Here is an 18,436-nt window from a genome sequence, read left to right on the forward strand (position 1 = left end):
TGGTAGATTCAAACATTTTCCCTACTACAGAAGTTAAGCTAACCCGCATATAGTTACCTGCCTTATATCTAGCTTTTTTGAACAGTGGCATCATATTTGCCATCAAGATGTGTACTATCTTTGATCATTTCCTCTCAAACAGGATGCCTCTTCCTAATGAAAAATTGGTTCATGTACAAAAGCCTTAAAGCTCACATAATTTAAAGCACAATCCAGATTGAGCACTCAAACTGAATGGATTAGTGGAGCTGTCCAGGTGTATTGTTTCTTGCTGGTGTGAGCACTGCTGCATCACAAAAGTGTCTGTGCGTGGATTGTGCCATTGTCTATATTTTCACCAGCAGTTGCTGCTTCCTTGCTGGATGAAATAAAATTAGTAACCATAGAGAATACAGAATTCTCTATAGAGACTAAAGCGGGTGCTTGAAATGGACCTGAGGGGGAGAAATGAGTTAGGGAATTCTAAGTTAGGATGTACTGCAGATTTGCCCTTGAGGAGTACCTGCTTTACACCAATATCTTGCCATAGTTTAGTTTGTGTCAAACTAAGTCTGTTTCAGAAGTTAAGCTTGCTGGCACAAAAAGTTTAGATACTGAAGCTCCTACGAAGCATAAAATTACACAATCTGAAGATTACATTAATTTATACAACAATGTTTTTATCTGTCTTTATCTGCTATAACTTGCATGCATTTATATCTGTGCAATTTGACATAGTTAAACCATCACATAAAACATTCCCCAATGTAAAGGGGTGTCACAAGACCAGGTAAGGCCTTGCCAGCCCTGGTTCACTGCCTGATGTGATTCATTCTGATGGGTGACGCATCATACCAACAGGTAAGGTGCTAGATGACCGTAGGCTCCTTTTGAGGGGGAGAGCTGACTGGTGGTGATTTAACCCAAGGATCACCACACCTCAGGCAAGGGACAAGGTTGAGAAGGTAGGGCTGTATAGCTTCACTGACCAACCGTCTAGCCAACTGAGCTAAGCCGATCTCCCAACACTTATGCCTGAAGGATGACACATCTTCGTGCCCATAACACCAAATTCACCCCATGTCAACAAAGGTGACTTAGAGGAGCACCCCCCAACTGATCCCCCCCCGCCAAACCAAAACCCCCTCATACGCACAGCTCCATTGGCAAGAGTTACGGAGTCAGTCTTGTACCTTAAGCTGTTAAAAGTGCCATCATAAAGCTCTGCTCACTCTGTATCCTGTCCTTGAAAATTACTACTGCAGCTCTAACTATTGAGAAATGAACGTAACCTGCAAAGAGAGAGAGATATGAATCAAGTAGTGCTTTTAATACTTTTCACCTTTGTCCCAGAATCTGTGCACATAAGTGGTAATCCCATAGTATTAGACAATAATGTTTATTTGTGAATGTAAGTGAGTTGAGAAGTCTGACTGAGCTGAGGGTGATGGACAAGAGGGGCCTTAACAAAGTATTGGACACAATGCTAAATGAAAGCCCCTTTGTTGTGTTAGTGTGAAAGGAAGCCATTCAGTGAAATAATTGTAACTCTCCTTAGCATCTGCACTGATTGCATACTGGAATCTGCATGAAAACAGATTTCTTTTTGTGAAATCCCATCGGCCATAAATAGCCAGCAGCTATACTGCCAGGCGTGAAGTCATTGCAGCACTCAGTCTTGTCCTCTATGTTTGAGCAGTCAGGAGACTCCCACCACCAGTAGTCTCTGTTTAATTTCAATATTAATTCAAATTTTAATCATACTTACAAAGTCTCCTGGGTTTTATCAAAATTATTTAATTCATGCTGCTGGATAATTTAATTATTCTGAAACAAAAAATTTGGATTTGCGCGATTAGAATGGACCAAACTCCAGCTGAAGGTCTAGTGTCAATGTCCGTCCATGCTAGCTTTTTTCAGCCTATCAGTTTCTGCCTTTTTCCACTTTATCCACTCCTTTTAGGCCACCTGCAATGTATAAATGAGAATAGTGATGTTACCACTACATCATGTAATTATGAGCTTTTGGGGACTTGAGAAGTGAAATCTGACACTGATCAACAAGAGGTTACTAAGCAAAGTACTGAAGGTATGTTTTATGAAAGCAACCGTTGTTTTGATGACATGAAACAAATCTTTTCAGTAAACGGTTGCCCCATCCCCCTCACTCCTGTGCTGTGTTTGTTTTAAAAATGTTCGAGGGCAAGAGGACAGTTGAGTTAATTTGTTTGGTTTTGTTTCTCTTTTTCGCTCCCTTGCACTCTCTCAGTCTCCTGCCCCCCCCCCCCCCCCCCCCCCCCCCACCTCACAGAGTCACTACAGTGCAGAAAGAGGCCATTCGGCCAATTGAGTGCACCGAGCATAATCCCACCCAGGCCCTATTCTCATAACTCCACGTATTTATTTTATTAATGCCCAGACATTAGGGTCAATTTATCATGGCCAATCAACCTAAACCGCACATCTTTGGACTGTGGGAGGAAATCGGAATACTCGGTGCAAACCCACGCAGACCTGGGGAGAATGTGTAAACTCCACATGGTCACCAAGGCTGGAATTGAATCTGGGTCCCTGGCGCTGTGAGGCAGCAGTGCTTGCCCCTGTGCCTCCCTCTCTCTGTGGCGCTTCTGTCCCCTCTCGCTCCTGCTCCCTCTCCCTCACTCCTGTTCCCCCTCTCTCTCCTGCTCCCTTTGTCTCCATTCCTGCACCCCCTCTTCCCTCTCTCCCCCCCGCACTTCTTCTCCCCTTCCTGCACCCCTTTTCTCCCCTCCTGCATCTCATTTCCCTTTCTCGCTCTCCTTTTCTTCCCCCTCCTCCTCCTCCCCTTGCTCAAGCTATCTCCCATCTTTCTGCCATTTCACCCAGTCCAGTTCAAGTGGTTAGTGGAACTGACGTGGTGAATTTGCTCCTCTCCTCAGATGTTTGAGCTGACTGTTGCTCCAATAATGAAATGCTCCTGTGAAGCTGCTGTTGCTATGCTGTACAGTTGATGCTGCTCTGGCTATGGCTGATAGCGTTAGGACGTTCCTTCTGGATGTAGCTAAGGTGAGTGCCCTTTATATTGTTAAAACTGTTTTGAGACATGGGGTCTGAAAGATTTCACACCACCAAAGCTGCAGTTTGCAGATGACATACAGAAAGATGAAATTCCAAATCTCTGGTTCATGTTTGGTTTGTGCAATGTGAGCCTGTTTTGAAAATGATGTTTGATAAATTTTTATATAGCTTTGTATGTCACCATCTGTTCAGTTTAATATGACAAGATCAGTCTTCCTGCATTCAGGTCTCCATGCCACCCCCAAGAGTTTTCTTCCTAATCCCTCCTGAAGGTGCTGACTCTGTGCTCAACTTGCTGGAACTTTACCCAGGTGGCTGGCTTTAGGAGAAATTGAGACTCATCATTCATAGCAACAGAAGAAGGTTGTTAAGCCTCTCCTGCCTCCACAGAGGTAATGGCTGACCTGTGCCATTTGTTCACCTTCATATCCCTCAGTAGATTCTGCAGAGAGATGAGAAACTTGCTATTTCATTGAATGCTGTCTGTTGTTTACTCCATTTTCTCATCTATGTCACCAACATGCTCAATTTGCACGATATCTGAACTTGAAAGAGGTGTCTCACAGTGGGGTGTGTTTGGAACCTCCCAGTTCACAAAGGAAAGAGTTACATTGACACAGCATCTTCTGGCTGACAGAAAAAAAAGTCATTTATTTTGAAATATGGTCCCTGTTACATGGGCATACTTGGCAGCCAATATATGCACAGTGCAATCCCACAAACAGTACTTGGGACAGAATCAAAAGCTTCTATTTCTATCACGTCTTCAATGTAATAAAGATCCCAAAGCACTTCATAGGAGCGTTATAAAACAAGGTGTGACAACAAACCGCATAAAGAGATATAGGCCAGATGACCAAAAGCTAGTCAAAGGGGTAGGCTTTAAAAGGAGGAAAGCGAGACAAAGAGGTTTGGGGGGAGGGATTTCTGGAGCTTAGAGCCCAGGCAGCTGTAGGCACTTCCACCAATGGTGGAGCGCTTAAAATCAGAGATGCTCAAGAAGTCCAGATTTAGAAGAGTTTAGAGTTCTCAGGTAACTGTAAGATTGGAGGACTTTTCAGAGATTGAGAGAGACTAGACCGTGGAGAAGTTTGAAAACAAGGATGAGAATTTTAAAATGAAGGTATTGCTTAACCAGCAGGAGACAGCGTACAGGTCAGCAAGCACAGGGTGATAGATAAACAGGACTTGGTGTGAGTAATTTGGGCAGGAGAATTTTATTCGATCACAGTTAACTGAAGGTAGATAGGCAAGCCTTGGAACCCAGCCAGAACGCATTGGATTGGGTGATTCTAGAGTTAACAAAGTTGTAGATGAGGATTTCACCTGCAGATAAGCTGAGGCAGGTAAATTGGCAATGATAGGGAGATGGAAATAGGCAGTCACAACTCTTCAGCTTTCGTCCTGGGGAGTCACAATGTCACAGCGAAAACACCACATTTACCATCAGGGGTTGTGGCAGAAAGCTAACTGATTATTTCATTGACAGTCAGAGCAGTTAGAAAAGCTGCAGAGCTCAAGAAGCCCATCTATTTTTATTTCAGGGGATAAAAGACTCTGTCTTTGGAATACGGACTATCTCCAAACTCGATGAGCGGATTCACCAGAAGCGGGAAGAACAAAGGAGGAAGAAGGAGCAGCGTAGTGTGCTGGCGCACCGGAGGGCCCAGATTGAGGACAAGAAAGAGGAAAAGTGAGTAGACAGCAGTGAGAGTGAACAAGAAGCTTGCAGATTTGAGTGGTAATTTTGCCATGTGACACTAAGTTTAGCTTTGTCACAAGCATTGGACAGATGCAATAAGGACTGAAAGCTTGACTTCAGTATTTATTAAAGGGCTGTGAAATTTTACTTGATGCATTTGCCTGAAATTCCTGGCTGCTTTTTTACCAGAGGCACTTTTACTTCTAACAAGTAAATGTCTCCTCTAAAACAAATATGAAACACATTTTAAATCTGTACACATTTGGAACACTCAGCATAATTACAGGGCCTGACTATAATGAGTGTTTCTCAAAAAAGCCCAGATGGAAATCTCAGCTTGACAGGAAGATTTAGTACATTCTTATGAATGATTTGGCTCGCGTATTAAGCAGGAAGTGCTCACACTGGGGAGTAGAAGAGAATGTGACCTTCATTCATTGGAGTGAAATTCTTCCATCAATCAACAAGAAGCCTCATTTTGATTTAATTTGATTTATTTTTGTCACATGTATTAGTATACAGTGAAAAGTATTGTTTCTTGCTTGCTATACAGACAAAACACATTGTTCATAGAGAAGGGAAGGAGAGAGTGTTACAGTCAAAGCGAGGGTGTAATGAAAAAATCAACTTAACACAAGTAGGTCCATCCGAAAATCTGATGCTAGAAGGGAAGAAGCTGTTCTTAATCAGTTGATATATGTCCTCAGACTTCTGTATCTTTATCCCAACAGAAGAACGTAGAAGAGAATATGTCCGGCGTGTGTGCGGTCCTTGATTATGTTGGCTGTTTTTCTGTGATAGCAGGAAATGTGAGACAGAGTCAATGGATGGGAGGCTGGTTTGCCCAATGGACTAGGCTTCATTCGTGATCCTTTGAAGTTTTTTGCAGTCTTGGACAAAGCAGGAGCCATACCAAGCTGTGATACAACCAGAAAGAATGCTTTCTATGATGCACCTGTAAAAATTGGTGAGAATCGTAGCAGACATGCCAAATTTCCTTAGCCTCCTGAGAAAGTAGAGGCATTGGTAGGCTTTCTTAACTATAGCATCGGCATGGAGGGACCAGGACAGGTTGTTGGTGATCTGGACACCTAGAAACTTGAAGCTCTTGACCATTTCCACTTCACCCCATTGATGTTGACAGGGGCATGTTCGCATTGATGCTTTTGCTAAAATTATAGGTGAGATGTATTGCTCCTCCTAGTGTCTCGTTCACTGGTCTTGTCACTTTTCCCAAATACTTAAAGTTTATTCAAGTACATCAATAAAAGAAATTGTAAGTATAAAATTATTGAAATGAGAAAGGTGATAATTATTACTAACTTACCTTCTAAAGGCATATTGGAAAATGACATGAGAGAGTACAGACCATCTTCCTGTATAGGTGATAAATTCCATCTTAAGTCTCATAATATAAAGCAATCCAGGAAAATTGCCAAATATTTGACTGAGTAAAAATTGATATATAATTATTGAAAAGTTTGCAGAATCAAATATAAAATGGAAACAAAGAACTGAAGCTGTTGAATAGAAAGGGCGCTTTGAACCCACTCCACAATTGCAGTTTAAATACAACCTCAATCCAGAATTGGGGTCTGACCTGAAACCGATGCAATGTCAGCTCAGAAGATGGAGTCTCTCTGCACTTCGATTCAGAGACAATTTAGAGCTGAACACTTCAAAATGCAAGTGTTGCTGTTTTGCAACTTCAAAATTGACTTTGTCTAAGGATGATAAAATCTCAAAAAAGCAGGAATCTAGGATTAGCAATGTGGAAAATGGATACTGTGAGAGCAGCCTATCGGTGCTTGATCTTCAAGAGTAGGGCGATGACTACAGCACTGATGTCTATGTGGCTACAATATCACAGATAGAGGGCAGCCCCCTCCTCCCCCATGCCGACACTATAGTTAAGAAAGTCCACCAATGCCTCCACTTTCTCAGAAGACTGAGGAAATTTGGCATGTCAGCTATGAGACTCATCAACTTTTACACATGCACCATAGAAAGCATTCTTTCTGGTTGTATCACAGCTTGGTATGGTTTCTGCTCTTCCCAAGACCGCAAGGAACTACAAAAGGCTGTGAAAGTAGCTCTATCCATCAAGCAAACCAGCCTCCCATCCATTAACTCTGTCTACACTTCCCACTACCTCAGCTAAAGCAGCCAGCATAATTAAGGACTCACGCTCCTTGGACATTTTCTCTTCCACCTTCTTCCGTTGGGAAGAAGATACAAAAGTCTGAGGTCATGTACCAACTGACTCAAAAACAGCTTCTTCCCTGCTGCTGTCAGACTTTTAAATGGTCCTACCTTGCATTAAGTTGATCTTTCTCTACACCCTAGCTTTGATTGTAACACTACATTCTGCACTCTCCCCTTTCCTTCTCTACGAACAGTATGTTTTGTCTGCATAGCACGCAAGAAATAATACTTTTCACTATATTGATACATTTGACAATAAAAATTCAAATCAAATCAAAGTCGCTCAACATGAATAGGTGCAGCAGCCTTCAGTTTGCCTGTTGGTTTGAAATGCAAGATATTTATTGCTTTGTCCCACAATGGTGTGAAGAAGGATTGACTGCAGCAGAATCTCCAGCCATCCCTACTGCTCTGTTTAATCAGTGAAAAGCTTTCAATATTCATCCAATAATTGCTGGGGGTCTCAGGAGCAGCTAGCAGTACAAACCATAACCTGTTAGACACTGCTATATTGACCCAGCAGATATGGTGGAACATAGGCTGCATCCTTTCAACAGTGAGCCTCAGACATTGTCATGAAGCAGGAATGAAAATTTGAAAGAATAAGCAAACCAGAATGAGAGAAACCTGGCATGAAGAGAGCAGGAGTGCAATAAAGATCAACAGATTGACAGTGGGAGGCTCCTTCATCAAATTCTGCTGCTTTTTATTATATTATCAATATAGAAGGACTTAATTTCCTACATTCATTAATTTTAACATATCAGTTTGAGTTAAATTCCTACCTGCAATCCTTACATGGGTTAAAGTCTGCATTAAGATAGATTGGAATCCAGAATGAATGAGTTAAATTCATGAATTGACAGCTGTAGACACTGTCGGAGGAGAAGTGTGTTGCTTTGTACAAATGTATTCTCGCTTCTCCCACCTAGAATGGCAATGGTCAGTGACTTACCTTTTTCTAATCCTGCCAGGGATTCCTAGGATTCCAGGTTAAGTTATGGAGTCACAAAGTAGTAAGATGGAAGGGTGTGCCGTGGGAGTGGGTATTTAATTGATGACTCTACTTTGTAACAATAGTCATAACCATAGAATCTCTACAGTGCAAAAAAGAGACCATTCACCCAAGGAATCTGCACCAACTCTCTGAAAGAGCGTCCCATCCAGACCCTCCCCTCCACTCTGTTCCCATAACCCTGCACATTCACCATGGTTAATCCACCTAACCTACCATGTTTGGACACTAAGGGGAAATTTTAGCATGGCCAATCTACTTAAATCTGTACATTTTTCGAGATTAGTACCAAAGGGATCAGCAGAGAGGTGAGATGAGATTTTCCGGCCACCTAGCTGTGTGTTTTCCACCGACGGGAGGTGGCACGTTGTTTGCTACCGGTGGATTCTCTATACTTCAGCTTGACGTCCCCTTACACTCGCAGGAAACCCGTAGGCAGAGATGCAGTGACGGCGGGACCAGAGAATCCCTCTGGCATGAAAGGCTGAAGAATTCCAACCAAAATCTTTAACCAAGTGGTGAATATTCAGAATGCTTTACCACTGACACAAGTGTAGAATTTGGTTTTGAAATATTGAAGGAACATTCAGGAGGAACGAGGAATGAAAGTGGAAGTGCACTGCTCCAGCATAGTCCTATTCAGGAAATTGGTACAATCATGTGAGCCTGAATCGTTTCCGCTACTGTAACTTTTATGATTTGCATATGGTAAACACTGGGTACAATGTGCGTGCAACCGCAATGTGCATGTGTCTGCAACGTGCAGGCAAGCAAGCAATGTTTGCATGTCTCTGCCTGTAAGGGTAAAGACCAGACTCTCATACAGCTTGTTCTATCTGACTAAAGATATCTGCTACTGTTTTTCAGTGAGCCTCGAATAGCACACCGGATCGTGCAGTGCTGTGCCTGGAATGGAGGAATATTCTGGGTAAGGCCATTGTATTACTTTCAGGTTATCCTAAAGGATGGTGCTTCCAGAATGCTGTTGGTTAACATTATTTTTACTTAAGCCAGAGTTGATTGAGCAACAAGGACTTGTTATATATCCACCAAAAAGTCTAACTGGTTAATTTCAACATAACTGAGGAACCTCTTTATTATAAATGGTAAGAAATTGGCTATATTTATGTAATGATAAAAGAAGAGGTATTCTCTCTCTGCCTCAGTTTTGTTAAGGTATGGATCAGAAACCCCAAGGCATGTTATGAAGCCTGACTGGATCACAACAGTTTTTCCATTTTGGCATTAGTGTGAGAATAAGGAGTTTCACTTGATATTATTGACTCACTAGGAAACTAGACACACTTAACAAAACAAACTTTATTTAACAATACAAATTAACTATAATGAATATGATTGCGGGTTGCCCCGTTACGGGCTGCCTGACTCCTTGTGTATACATGCTCTGTCTGCTGATTGTACTTCAGCTAAACAAAATACCAAACAGCCATTTGCCGGTTCATTGCTCAGGGCAATGCTTTGACCGATCTGAATCAGGCTCCCTGTTTTAAATTTCAAACAATACTTGGCAATTAACTGCCAGTCACCAATTGGTGCATTTTCCATGGCAACATCTCTATTAATTGGAGTCCACTTGCAAACCAATCAGCACTCTCATAGAGTCATAGAAGAATCATAGAATCCTTACAGTGCAGGAGGAGGCCATTCAGCCCGTCGAGTCTGTACCAACAACGATCCCACCTAGGCTCCTTGCACAAAACCCTACATGTTTACCCCTCTAATCCCTCTAACTTACGCATCCCGGGACACTAGGGGGCAATTTAGCATAGCCAATCAACATAACCCGCACATCTTTGGACTGTGGGAGGAAATCCACACAGACATGGGGAGAACATGCAAACTGCACACAGACAGTGACCCAAGCCAGGAATTGCACCCAAGTCCCTGGTGCTGTGAGGCAGCAGTGCTAACCATTATGTCACTGTGGCCGCCCCTCACCTCATACATTTATCTCATTGCTACGCACAAATTGATTGGCATATTTTTGTAAAACCAGTGAGTAAACTTTGCTGTCTTGAGGTTGTAAAACCTATACAAGCGTTAAATCATTCTAACACTATCTGGAAAAGTACCAAATTCACATTCTACAGCAATATGTAATGCAATGCATAATATACAATACAGTGCATTAAAAAAAAGCAACACTGATTAATTAATTGCCTAGTGTAGGAGTTTTATAGAGAACTATGTATTATGTTGGCTTCATGCAGGAAATTTCTCTTTATTAATACAGCTGGGCAAATACTAACAACTCGTCGGACACAATAGTTTCTGGTTGAAGGTGTACTTTATTGACCCAGGCCTGGATTCTACCATGCAGAGAGAATAATTTAAGACAGCTCAAGTGACTCTCGATAAATTATCGAGACATTATATAATTATACTTCTTCAGAAGTCATCTGCCTGCCTACTCTGTCCATCTTAATAGGATGGATCAATCATTAATATGGATTATTTACCTTGGCCAATTACATCCTACTCTCTGGCAACATGAGAATTCATTGATTGTTAGAATCTGGATGCAGTCACCTACTTGTCTTTTAGCAGCCTCTATTAAGTAAATTAGAGTTCAAAGGCAACTTTCTCACTGTCTCTCTGTAGGGTTCAAGAGTTGCTGTTCTCACCATTTGCTATCAGTAGAGAATGAATTGTCTCATTCATTTAGAGAACTATATTGATTAAAAACTATGCTCTGAGGCCATATTGTTCTTAAGGAATGTGGTTCATCTCCCTTAGCTTTCATCCCATTATGTCTTGGGATAGTCTGTATTTGGCCAAGATGAACAGAATTCTTTCACAAATATATATATTTAAAATCTCTAACAGTGGTTATATGTATTTTAATGCATCTGAACCTTTGTAATTCCTTTTCTGTCCTATGTCCATTTTTAAATTAGTCTACCCTGACTTTATTAGTCTTTTAGTACCAGACTATCCTTATTTCCTCTAACCCTAGTGAAATGCTGCTCTTCACACTTGTGTAGGGTAATGTATTTCCGAACATGACCCAGTATTATTCTTCTGCAGCTTTTATTAGATTGAGTGTCATTGTAATCATAGTGAAGATTGTTTGATTTTCAGGAGTGAAGTTCTCCTTTTCATTTATCAGATGTTAAAATTGAGGTATTCGATAGCAGTTAGCATGCTAATGTACTCGAATGAAACTCTCTTATCCATTGTTTAGAACAATTTAAAAGCATTGTTAAGCCAGCAAGCAAGAATTTTGAATAACTGTTTTAAGTGATTCAGTATGAGAATCATGCAGTTGGTTTCCAATTTCTTTGTGCATTTCATCTTTCTCAGCACAGTCATCCTGATAGTCTTTGTGTAAAATGTAATGTGATCCTGGCTGGAATTTTCCAGTATCATACGCCTCCACTGCTAACGGAAACAGAGAATTTCCAGCCAAATCTCCATTCACAGTAGCAAGATCGGAGAATTTCCAGCCCCCGTGTTTGACAGGACAGAAAGCTCCCACCTGATGCTCCACAAGTTTTTTTTATTCGTTCATGAGACATGGGTGTTGCTGGCTGGCCAGCTTTATTGCCCACCCCTAATTTACCTTGAATTGAGTGGCTTGCTAGGCCATTTCAGAAAGCAATTGAGGGAACATTGCTGTGGCTCTGCAGTCACATGTAAGCCAGACTGTGTAAGGACAGCAGATTTCCATCTCTAAAGGACATTAGTGAACCTGATGGGTTTTTCTGGCAATCAACAATGGTTTCATGGTCATCAGTAGATTCTTAATTCCAGACAATTTTTATTGAATTCAAATTTCAACAATTGCCATGGCAAGATTCGAACTCGAGTCCACAGAATGTTAGCTGAGAAAGTGCTTGAGGAATTGGACAATCTAAGCCAAGGCGGAAGTTAAGTGTTGCAATTGATCTTTATCAACCCACCAGTTAGAAGAGAACAAATCAGGAAATGCTTCCTGTTCAGATGTGTTTTAAAGTTGGGTTAGGTTGGGTGTTTGGTGTTGCCTATAATGTGCCCAGGAATAGCCTGTGGATACATGTCCACTATCATGCTTGCTGAATCGCCATTGGGTAAGCTGCCTGGGTGGCTGCCATCATTGCTGGAACTAAGAAAACCTGAGTTGTAAATTTGGAAAAGTATACACTGCACTTACCTCTTCATGTCAGGGCATTGGGCAGCAGAATCTGGAGCTATGTAGAGTGCATTCTATTGCTGTCGGTATTTGTCAATGGTGCTGTAACACCTGTTTCCCCTTTTCTCCACACAGCTGAGTATCCTGGTCTTCTACCGAGTCTTTATCCCTCTGCTTCAAGCTATCACTGCACGTATAATTGGTAAGGAAACTATTACTGCAAGAGAGATAGAAAGAATGTGGAGGCCAATAACAGTTAACAGCTCATGAGGAACAAAACTTCCAACAAAGCCCATTGGTTACTTGTTCAGTAAATGCATTGTCCAGTGTGGAACTGACTGTACAGATCAGGAAATTCCCAGTTTCAATCCCCTAGCTGTGCCGAGTTATCTGACGAATGGATTTTTGATAGCTTAGAATGTCAACAGATATAGGCCCAAAGTATGTAATTGGAGTTGAGATACAGATCAGCAACTGTCTAATTGAATTGTGAATCAGGTCTAAAGAACTGAACGTTCCTATCTGACTGTAGTTTTAGAGGTAATGAAGTGTCTTTACTTAGTCAACTGTCCAGTGCCCAATACTGTTGCAAGAACAACTGTTGGTGCAGCCTGAAGCTAAATTTCCACAGCTGTTAGTGCAGCTTCTAGGTCAGCCTGAACCTTGCTCTCCGTAGCCACTGCGTTAGTAACATCAACTCTGAGAACAAGGAGTACACAAATTATCAAATGCACTGGTGTCGGTTTACCATGTTTGGAAAGGATCTTTAAAGTTTATTTGGTTATTGTCATAAGTAGGCATACATTAACACTGCAATAAAGTTACTGTGACAATCCTCTAGTCACCATATTCTGGCGCTTGTGCAAGTACGCTAAGGGAGAATTTAGCATGGCCAATGCACTAACCCGCACATCTTTCAGACTGGGAGGAAACCAAAGCACCCAGAGAAAACCCACACAGACACAGGGGGAACTTGCAGACTCCACACAGTGACCCAAGCCAGGAATTGAAACCCGGTCTTTGGCATTGTCATGCAGCAGTGCTAACCACTGTGCCACCATGCCGCCAGATCTGCTGGATGAGTTACAGAAGTGCTAGTTTTTGGCTACCTTTTGTAATAGTTGCTGCTGGTTAGAAGGGTGATCCTAAATGGAGAAACTTAGCCAGTGCTTTGAGCTTCGCTGAAGTTTTATTCCTCATGGTGCTGGTCAGATACAATAAATGTCAGCGACCTTACACAGTGTTTGGGTAATGTCACCAAGTCTTGGCTGTGGGCAATTGGACACAAATTGGACAAGCTGTGGCCTGTAAAAGCTGAGGTAGGAGAGAATTTAATTTCATATGGGGCAATGCAAACTATGGCTGGAATTTCCAGACCCTACACACACACACACCCCTCAGCATGTTTTCTCATGGCGGAGATGACTCAACAATGTCTGGCAGAGGGATCTTCAGGTCCTCCAGAGTCGATGGCAATTTGTATGGCTCACCCATCCTGCTGCCGGGGAACCCATGGTGGAGATTGATTTCAGTGGGGCAGGAAGATTCTCGCTTTCTGAATATTTCAATAGTTTTGGAAGCTGGCTTAATTACAGTTTCCATATGTGTCAGGGGAAATGCTATATTTTTTAATATCGATATTTATTAGTGGGGCCTTCTGCTCACCTTCACTCCATCTCCTCAATTCTTCCTGGAGCTATGTGGTTTCCATCTTCCTTATTTTAGCTGTTTATGGCTTATTTGGGAAAATTCTCTACTGCTTAACCCATTAGTCTGTTCCGCATTGTTGCCAAACTTGCAAATGTGTTTGGTTTCTTGCCTTGTGTGAGTTAAGCATCCACAAGCTAAAAACTATTACATCAGTCAGTGTTGGCCATTAGTAGGAGGTCTGTGTTTTTATGCTGAGGTGAAGTTGCTGACCTTTGGCTATTGCTCTAAGCAATGTTTCTATCTGAACAGGTGACCCCTCGTTACATGGAGATGTCTGGTCCTGGCTGGAATTTATCCTGAACTCCACTTTCAGTGCTTTGTGGATATTACCTCTCTTTGTCCTCAGTAAAATAGTGAATGCCATCTGGTTTCAGGTAGGTGACACTCAGCTATTGAGTGGATTAACAAGATTATAATTAAACATTGTGATTAACAAGCCTTCAATATCAACTGTTCATACAGTGCCTTTAATATTGGTAACCTAAGGTGCTTCATGGAGGCTGAGATTTCAGACACCAGAGATGGGACAATTGGGTGGTGAGAACTTTGGGTTTTATGGGGAGTTTTTAACAAGGAGAGGGTTTGGAGGGGGATCGATTTGATAAGAGTGTAATAACAATCACTACAAAGATGGTGCTGGCATCATGAGCCTACGTGAAAATAGAACACAGTATTTATAAATCTGTGCCAGGAAGTGATTTAGAAGGTATGGGTAGAAATGAAAACAACAATTTAAAGAAACAATTGCAGCACGTCAGTCCCTCCACTTCTTTACTGAACAGTTACAAGCTGAGATTTATTTTTACTAAGATTTATCGTGTTCACTTGTTTACAATAACACCCAATTATAAATCACAACAGGTTCTACAGACTTAATCTCGTAGCAAGAAAGAACACTTTAAATTATGAATTTGGAAAGTTCATTAAAAGGCAACGATTCAGAATGATAAAAAGCAAAGTGTTAATTAACAATATCATTAATTAACAGTAAGAGGAGAAAGCTTAACTCTTACAATTGAACAGACTACTCACTGCGCTTCACACACCAGGACATGAAGTGATGGCTCTGAAAATGTGGATAACGTGTAAAAACAACATCCCAAATATGGCTTCTCAAGATCCCTTTTTAATACCTTTTAAGATGTTGAAAGCCCACCTCAGTCATTTGTTGGAAAATAGCCAATTGGTCTATAATTTGTCAATGAAATAAGAGCGTTTTCACTAATTACACAGGTTGTCTTAACTTTAAGACAATGGTTTCTCATAAGCTGTATCTCTTGTCCTGAGTTAGCCTACATTTCAACCAATAATTGGTTAACATAACTGTCTTATCATTTATAACTCCAACATCTTGAATAAAGCATATTCATTCCTTCAGTCAAGGCAAATGGAAGTCCTGATAAGTTCAGATTATCTTTTTAGACTGTCTGGGAAAGGAGCATCTCATGTCATTTAGAACCTTATTAAAATCAAGTGTTTATCATTTTAAAAGTTATAAACATTTTGTGTTACAGACTACAGTACCAGCCTTGCTAATGCATCTATTAATTACTTATTCTTTAATTGTCTCACAATTAAGGCTGTCTATTCAACTAATCTGGCTGGTTTCTAATAATATAGGTTTTTTTTTAAAATGCCTTTTGTCAATGTAGAACAAAATAGTAAGTAACATATTAATTCAAACTACAAAATGATAATCATACTAAAACTATTGATTTTGAAACTGCCAACAAAAGAACTGGCAGTAGCTATCAATTTTCGAAAGACACTTAATGAGTTTAGTTCTTTGAGCTGTAGGAAACCCAACTCATTGACTCTTCAGCGTTGAGACCCTTTGTTTATTTTAGTCATCCAAGGGTCCACCCTGTTTAAAACTCCCAGGTTATTGCACCCAGCTTATGATTACCCAATATTGAATGTACACTACATTCCACCAACCCAAGGTCAGGTTAGATCGAGTTCATGAAAGCGCTACATGTCCAAGTCAGGATCGATGTTCCTCTCAGCACCCAGATTTTCCCACTCAGGCTGAGAATATATCAACCCCTGCTTGTGCACAGCCACACAAAAAGATTAATGGCCCCAAACATTTAATGCAATAGGTTACACACAACAATAACAAAATCACTTGAGATCTTGGTCAGGATGATGTGTAACTTGAAGGTGACCTTGTGCGCATGAGTATTATCTAGGGTGTTCAAGGTTGTGAGTTTGGGAAGTGCTGCCAAAGAAGCTTTGCATTACTGTAGGAGACGGTGCAGACTGCAGTGACTGTAGTGAAGAGCTGTTTTTTAAGATGTTGGGTGGGCTGCCAATTTAGTGGATTACTTTATTCCGAGTGTGGAAATGTGGAGAATATTCAGTCACATTCCTCTGTGTCTTATGTGTGGTGAAAAGGTGTCAAGGGTGAGCCACATGCCACAGAAGTTTCAGACAAACTCTCAAAGCTAATGGTCCAATTGAGTTGCAGGTCAAAGATGCCGCTCCCTGCCTCAGGGTTGTTGGTAACGGAAGCCTCTTTACACAGTCGTCTCCAGTCCTCTGTGAAGGTTAATGTTGATTATCCACTAGATACAAAACTACCCTTTAAATCTTATTTTCAATCAATAATGGACACATTATTGGCAAAAAGATATGCTCACCTCTATTAGTGACAGCAGAGAGAAAGGCATTAGAAAAGACTTGAATGTTCAGAAGACAAACCAAGTGCAGGGCAAGTGTGTGTTAGTGGAAGGGTAGAAAAGGAGGAGGAGATGTGTAATGTTCATATCTTCTTAATATAAGATTGTGTTTTAGACATTCAAACCAATGAGCCAGGGAAGGTTTTTGAACCTTTGACAATCTTATTCTAGGAATTAAGCAAGAGGCAAAATAAATTAAGATTTTACAGTCTATTTTCTACTGCGTCCTTCCTTCTCCTTAACAACAGTCTCAGACAAAACCAGTCCATTCGCAACCTTGGTTTTCTATTTGACCCCGAGATGAACATCAAACCGTATATTCACATCACTACTCGACCACCTTCATATTTTCCACCATTACCCCTATCTTAGTTCATCTGCTGCTGAAACTATCATCCAGGTGTTGGCACGGTCAAGTGTAAAGGTGGAGGAGGCATTCCTGGCTAATCTTCCATATACCACTCTGCAAACTTAAAGCCGTCCAAATCTCTGCTGCTCAAGTCCTAACTCATGCTAAGTCCTGTTCCCTTATCACTCTCATGTTTGCTGATCTACATTGGCTCCTGATCAAGTAACTGCTTGATTTAGAATTCTCATCCTTGTTTTCAAGTCCTTCCATGACCCCTCCCCATCCTTCCCTCTGTTAGTTTAGCTCCACTACCCTCTGAGATATCTGTACTCATCTCATTCTGGCGTTTTGTGTAGCTGCGATTTTAATTGCTCTACTGGTTGCATCATCAGTTGCAAAGGCCCTAACTCTGAAATTTCCCTTCTCCACTTCTCCAACTCAATACCCCACTATCCTCTTTTAATGAATTCCTTAAGACCTATCTTCTTGACCAAACTTTTGGTCATCTGATGTAATATCCCTGACGTGGCTTGATGTCTTATTTTATAATGCCTTGAATTAATTTACTTATGTTAAAGGGTGATGTTTAAATACAAATTATTTTACACCTGAGACAGTTATTGAGTTTGTGAATGCCAAGCAGCTAAATCAATAGGAATCTGGGCAACAGTCCAAGAAACCTCAGTGTCGTGTGTGTACGTGTGAGTGTGCATATGTGTTGATTCAACTCTCGCGTTGAGTCAGCCATTTCCCACTGTGTCTCAAGTCCTTTGCCAAGGCTAAGGTCCAGTGATATTGTTCGGTCTTCAGTGCCTGTGGCTTCAATAGAGGAAAGTAAAAAAGGGATGTTGTTGGAATCCTGATGGTCTGTTTACTTACTTTAACTGTTATTACCAAGTATCTGACCAATTTAAGATTCTCATCAGCTAAGTTTACAGTATTTATGTTACTACTGCTTATTCCTTCAGTGGAGATTGCCACAGAGCCTGTGAATTTACTGAGCTCCCAGTCTTAGCCATTGATAGCAAGACAGTTTGGAGGGTCAGGCATTTCCTGCAGCAGAAACACTGCCGGCTACAGCCATACACCAAGACCCCAAGTCATATTGACATTGAGAAATAACAAGGAAAAACTGAAATGTGCAATAAAACTGAGAAAGCAAACAGGGTGAGGGTCAGCCTGTACCTGTAAACAGGACAGACTGCGGGCTTTTCAAGGTTACATACCCTTCACCAGTGGCCTGGGAGAAAGTGAATTCTGTTTAACCATGTGTCAGGCATTGGAGGAGATGTATAATAACATTATTTATTAGTGTCACAAGTAAGGCTTACATTAACACTGCAAAGAAGTTACTGTGAAAATCCCCTAGTCGCCACAGTCTGGCGGCTGTATGGGTAACGCTGAGGGATAATTTATCATGATCAATTCACCTAACCTGCGCATCTTTGGACTGTGGGTAGAAATTGGAATACCCGGAGGAAACCCACGCAGGCACAGGACGAATGTGCAAACTCCACTCAGACAGTGACCCAAGCCAGGAATCGAACCCAGGCCCCTGGCGCTGTGGGGCAGCAATGCTAACCACCGTGCCACTCACTATAATCTC

The 18,436-nt window shown here is 41.4% G+C and overlaps 1 protein-coding gene across 1 annotated transcript in view; it reads left to right on the top strand.

The window, feature by feature from the left end:
• ei24 (EI24 autophagy associated transmembrane protein) overlaps positions 1 to 18,436 on the top strand; it is a 39,909-nt gene that overhangs the window by 3,991 nt on the left and 17,482 nt on the right. The window contains exons 2-6 of the mRNA XM_080182220.1: positions 2,898 to 3,024; positions 4,581 to 4,729; positions 8,826 to 8,886; positions 12,226 to 12,292; positions 14,050 to 14,174. Of these exons, the coding sequence (XP_080038346.1) occupies positions 2,983 to 3,024; positions 4,581 to 4,729; positions 8,826 to 8,886; positions 12,226 to 12,292; positions 14,050 to 14,174 (444 nt within the window). The 5' untranslated portion in view covers positions 2,898 to 2,982. The remainder of the gene's footprint in view (positions 1 to 2,897; positions 3,025 to 4,580; positions 4,730 to 8,825; positions 8,887 to 12,225; positions 12,293 to 14,049; positions 14,175 to 18,436) is intronic.

The sequence above is a fragment of the Carcharhinus amblyrhynchos genome, unplaced genomic scaffold, assembly GCF_965287045.1.
Source record: "Carcharhinus amblyrhynchos unplaced genomic scaffold, sCarAmb.v2.hapA scaffold_49, whole genome shotgun sequence".
Classification (NCBI taxonomy): Eukaryota; Metazoa; Chordata; class Chondrichthyes; order Carcharhiniformes; family Carcharhinidae; genus Carcharhinus; species Carcharhinus amblyrhynchos.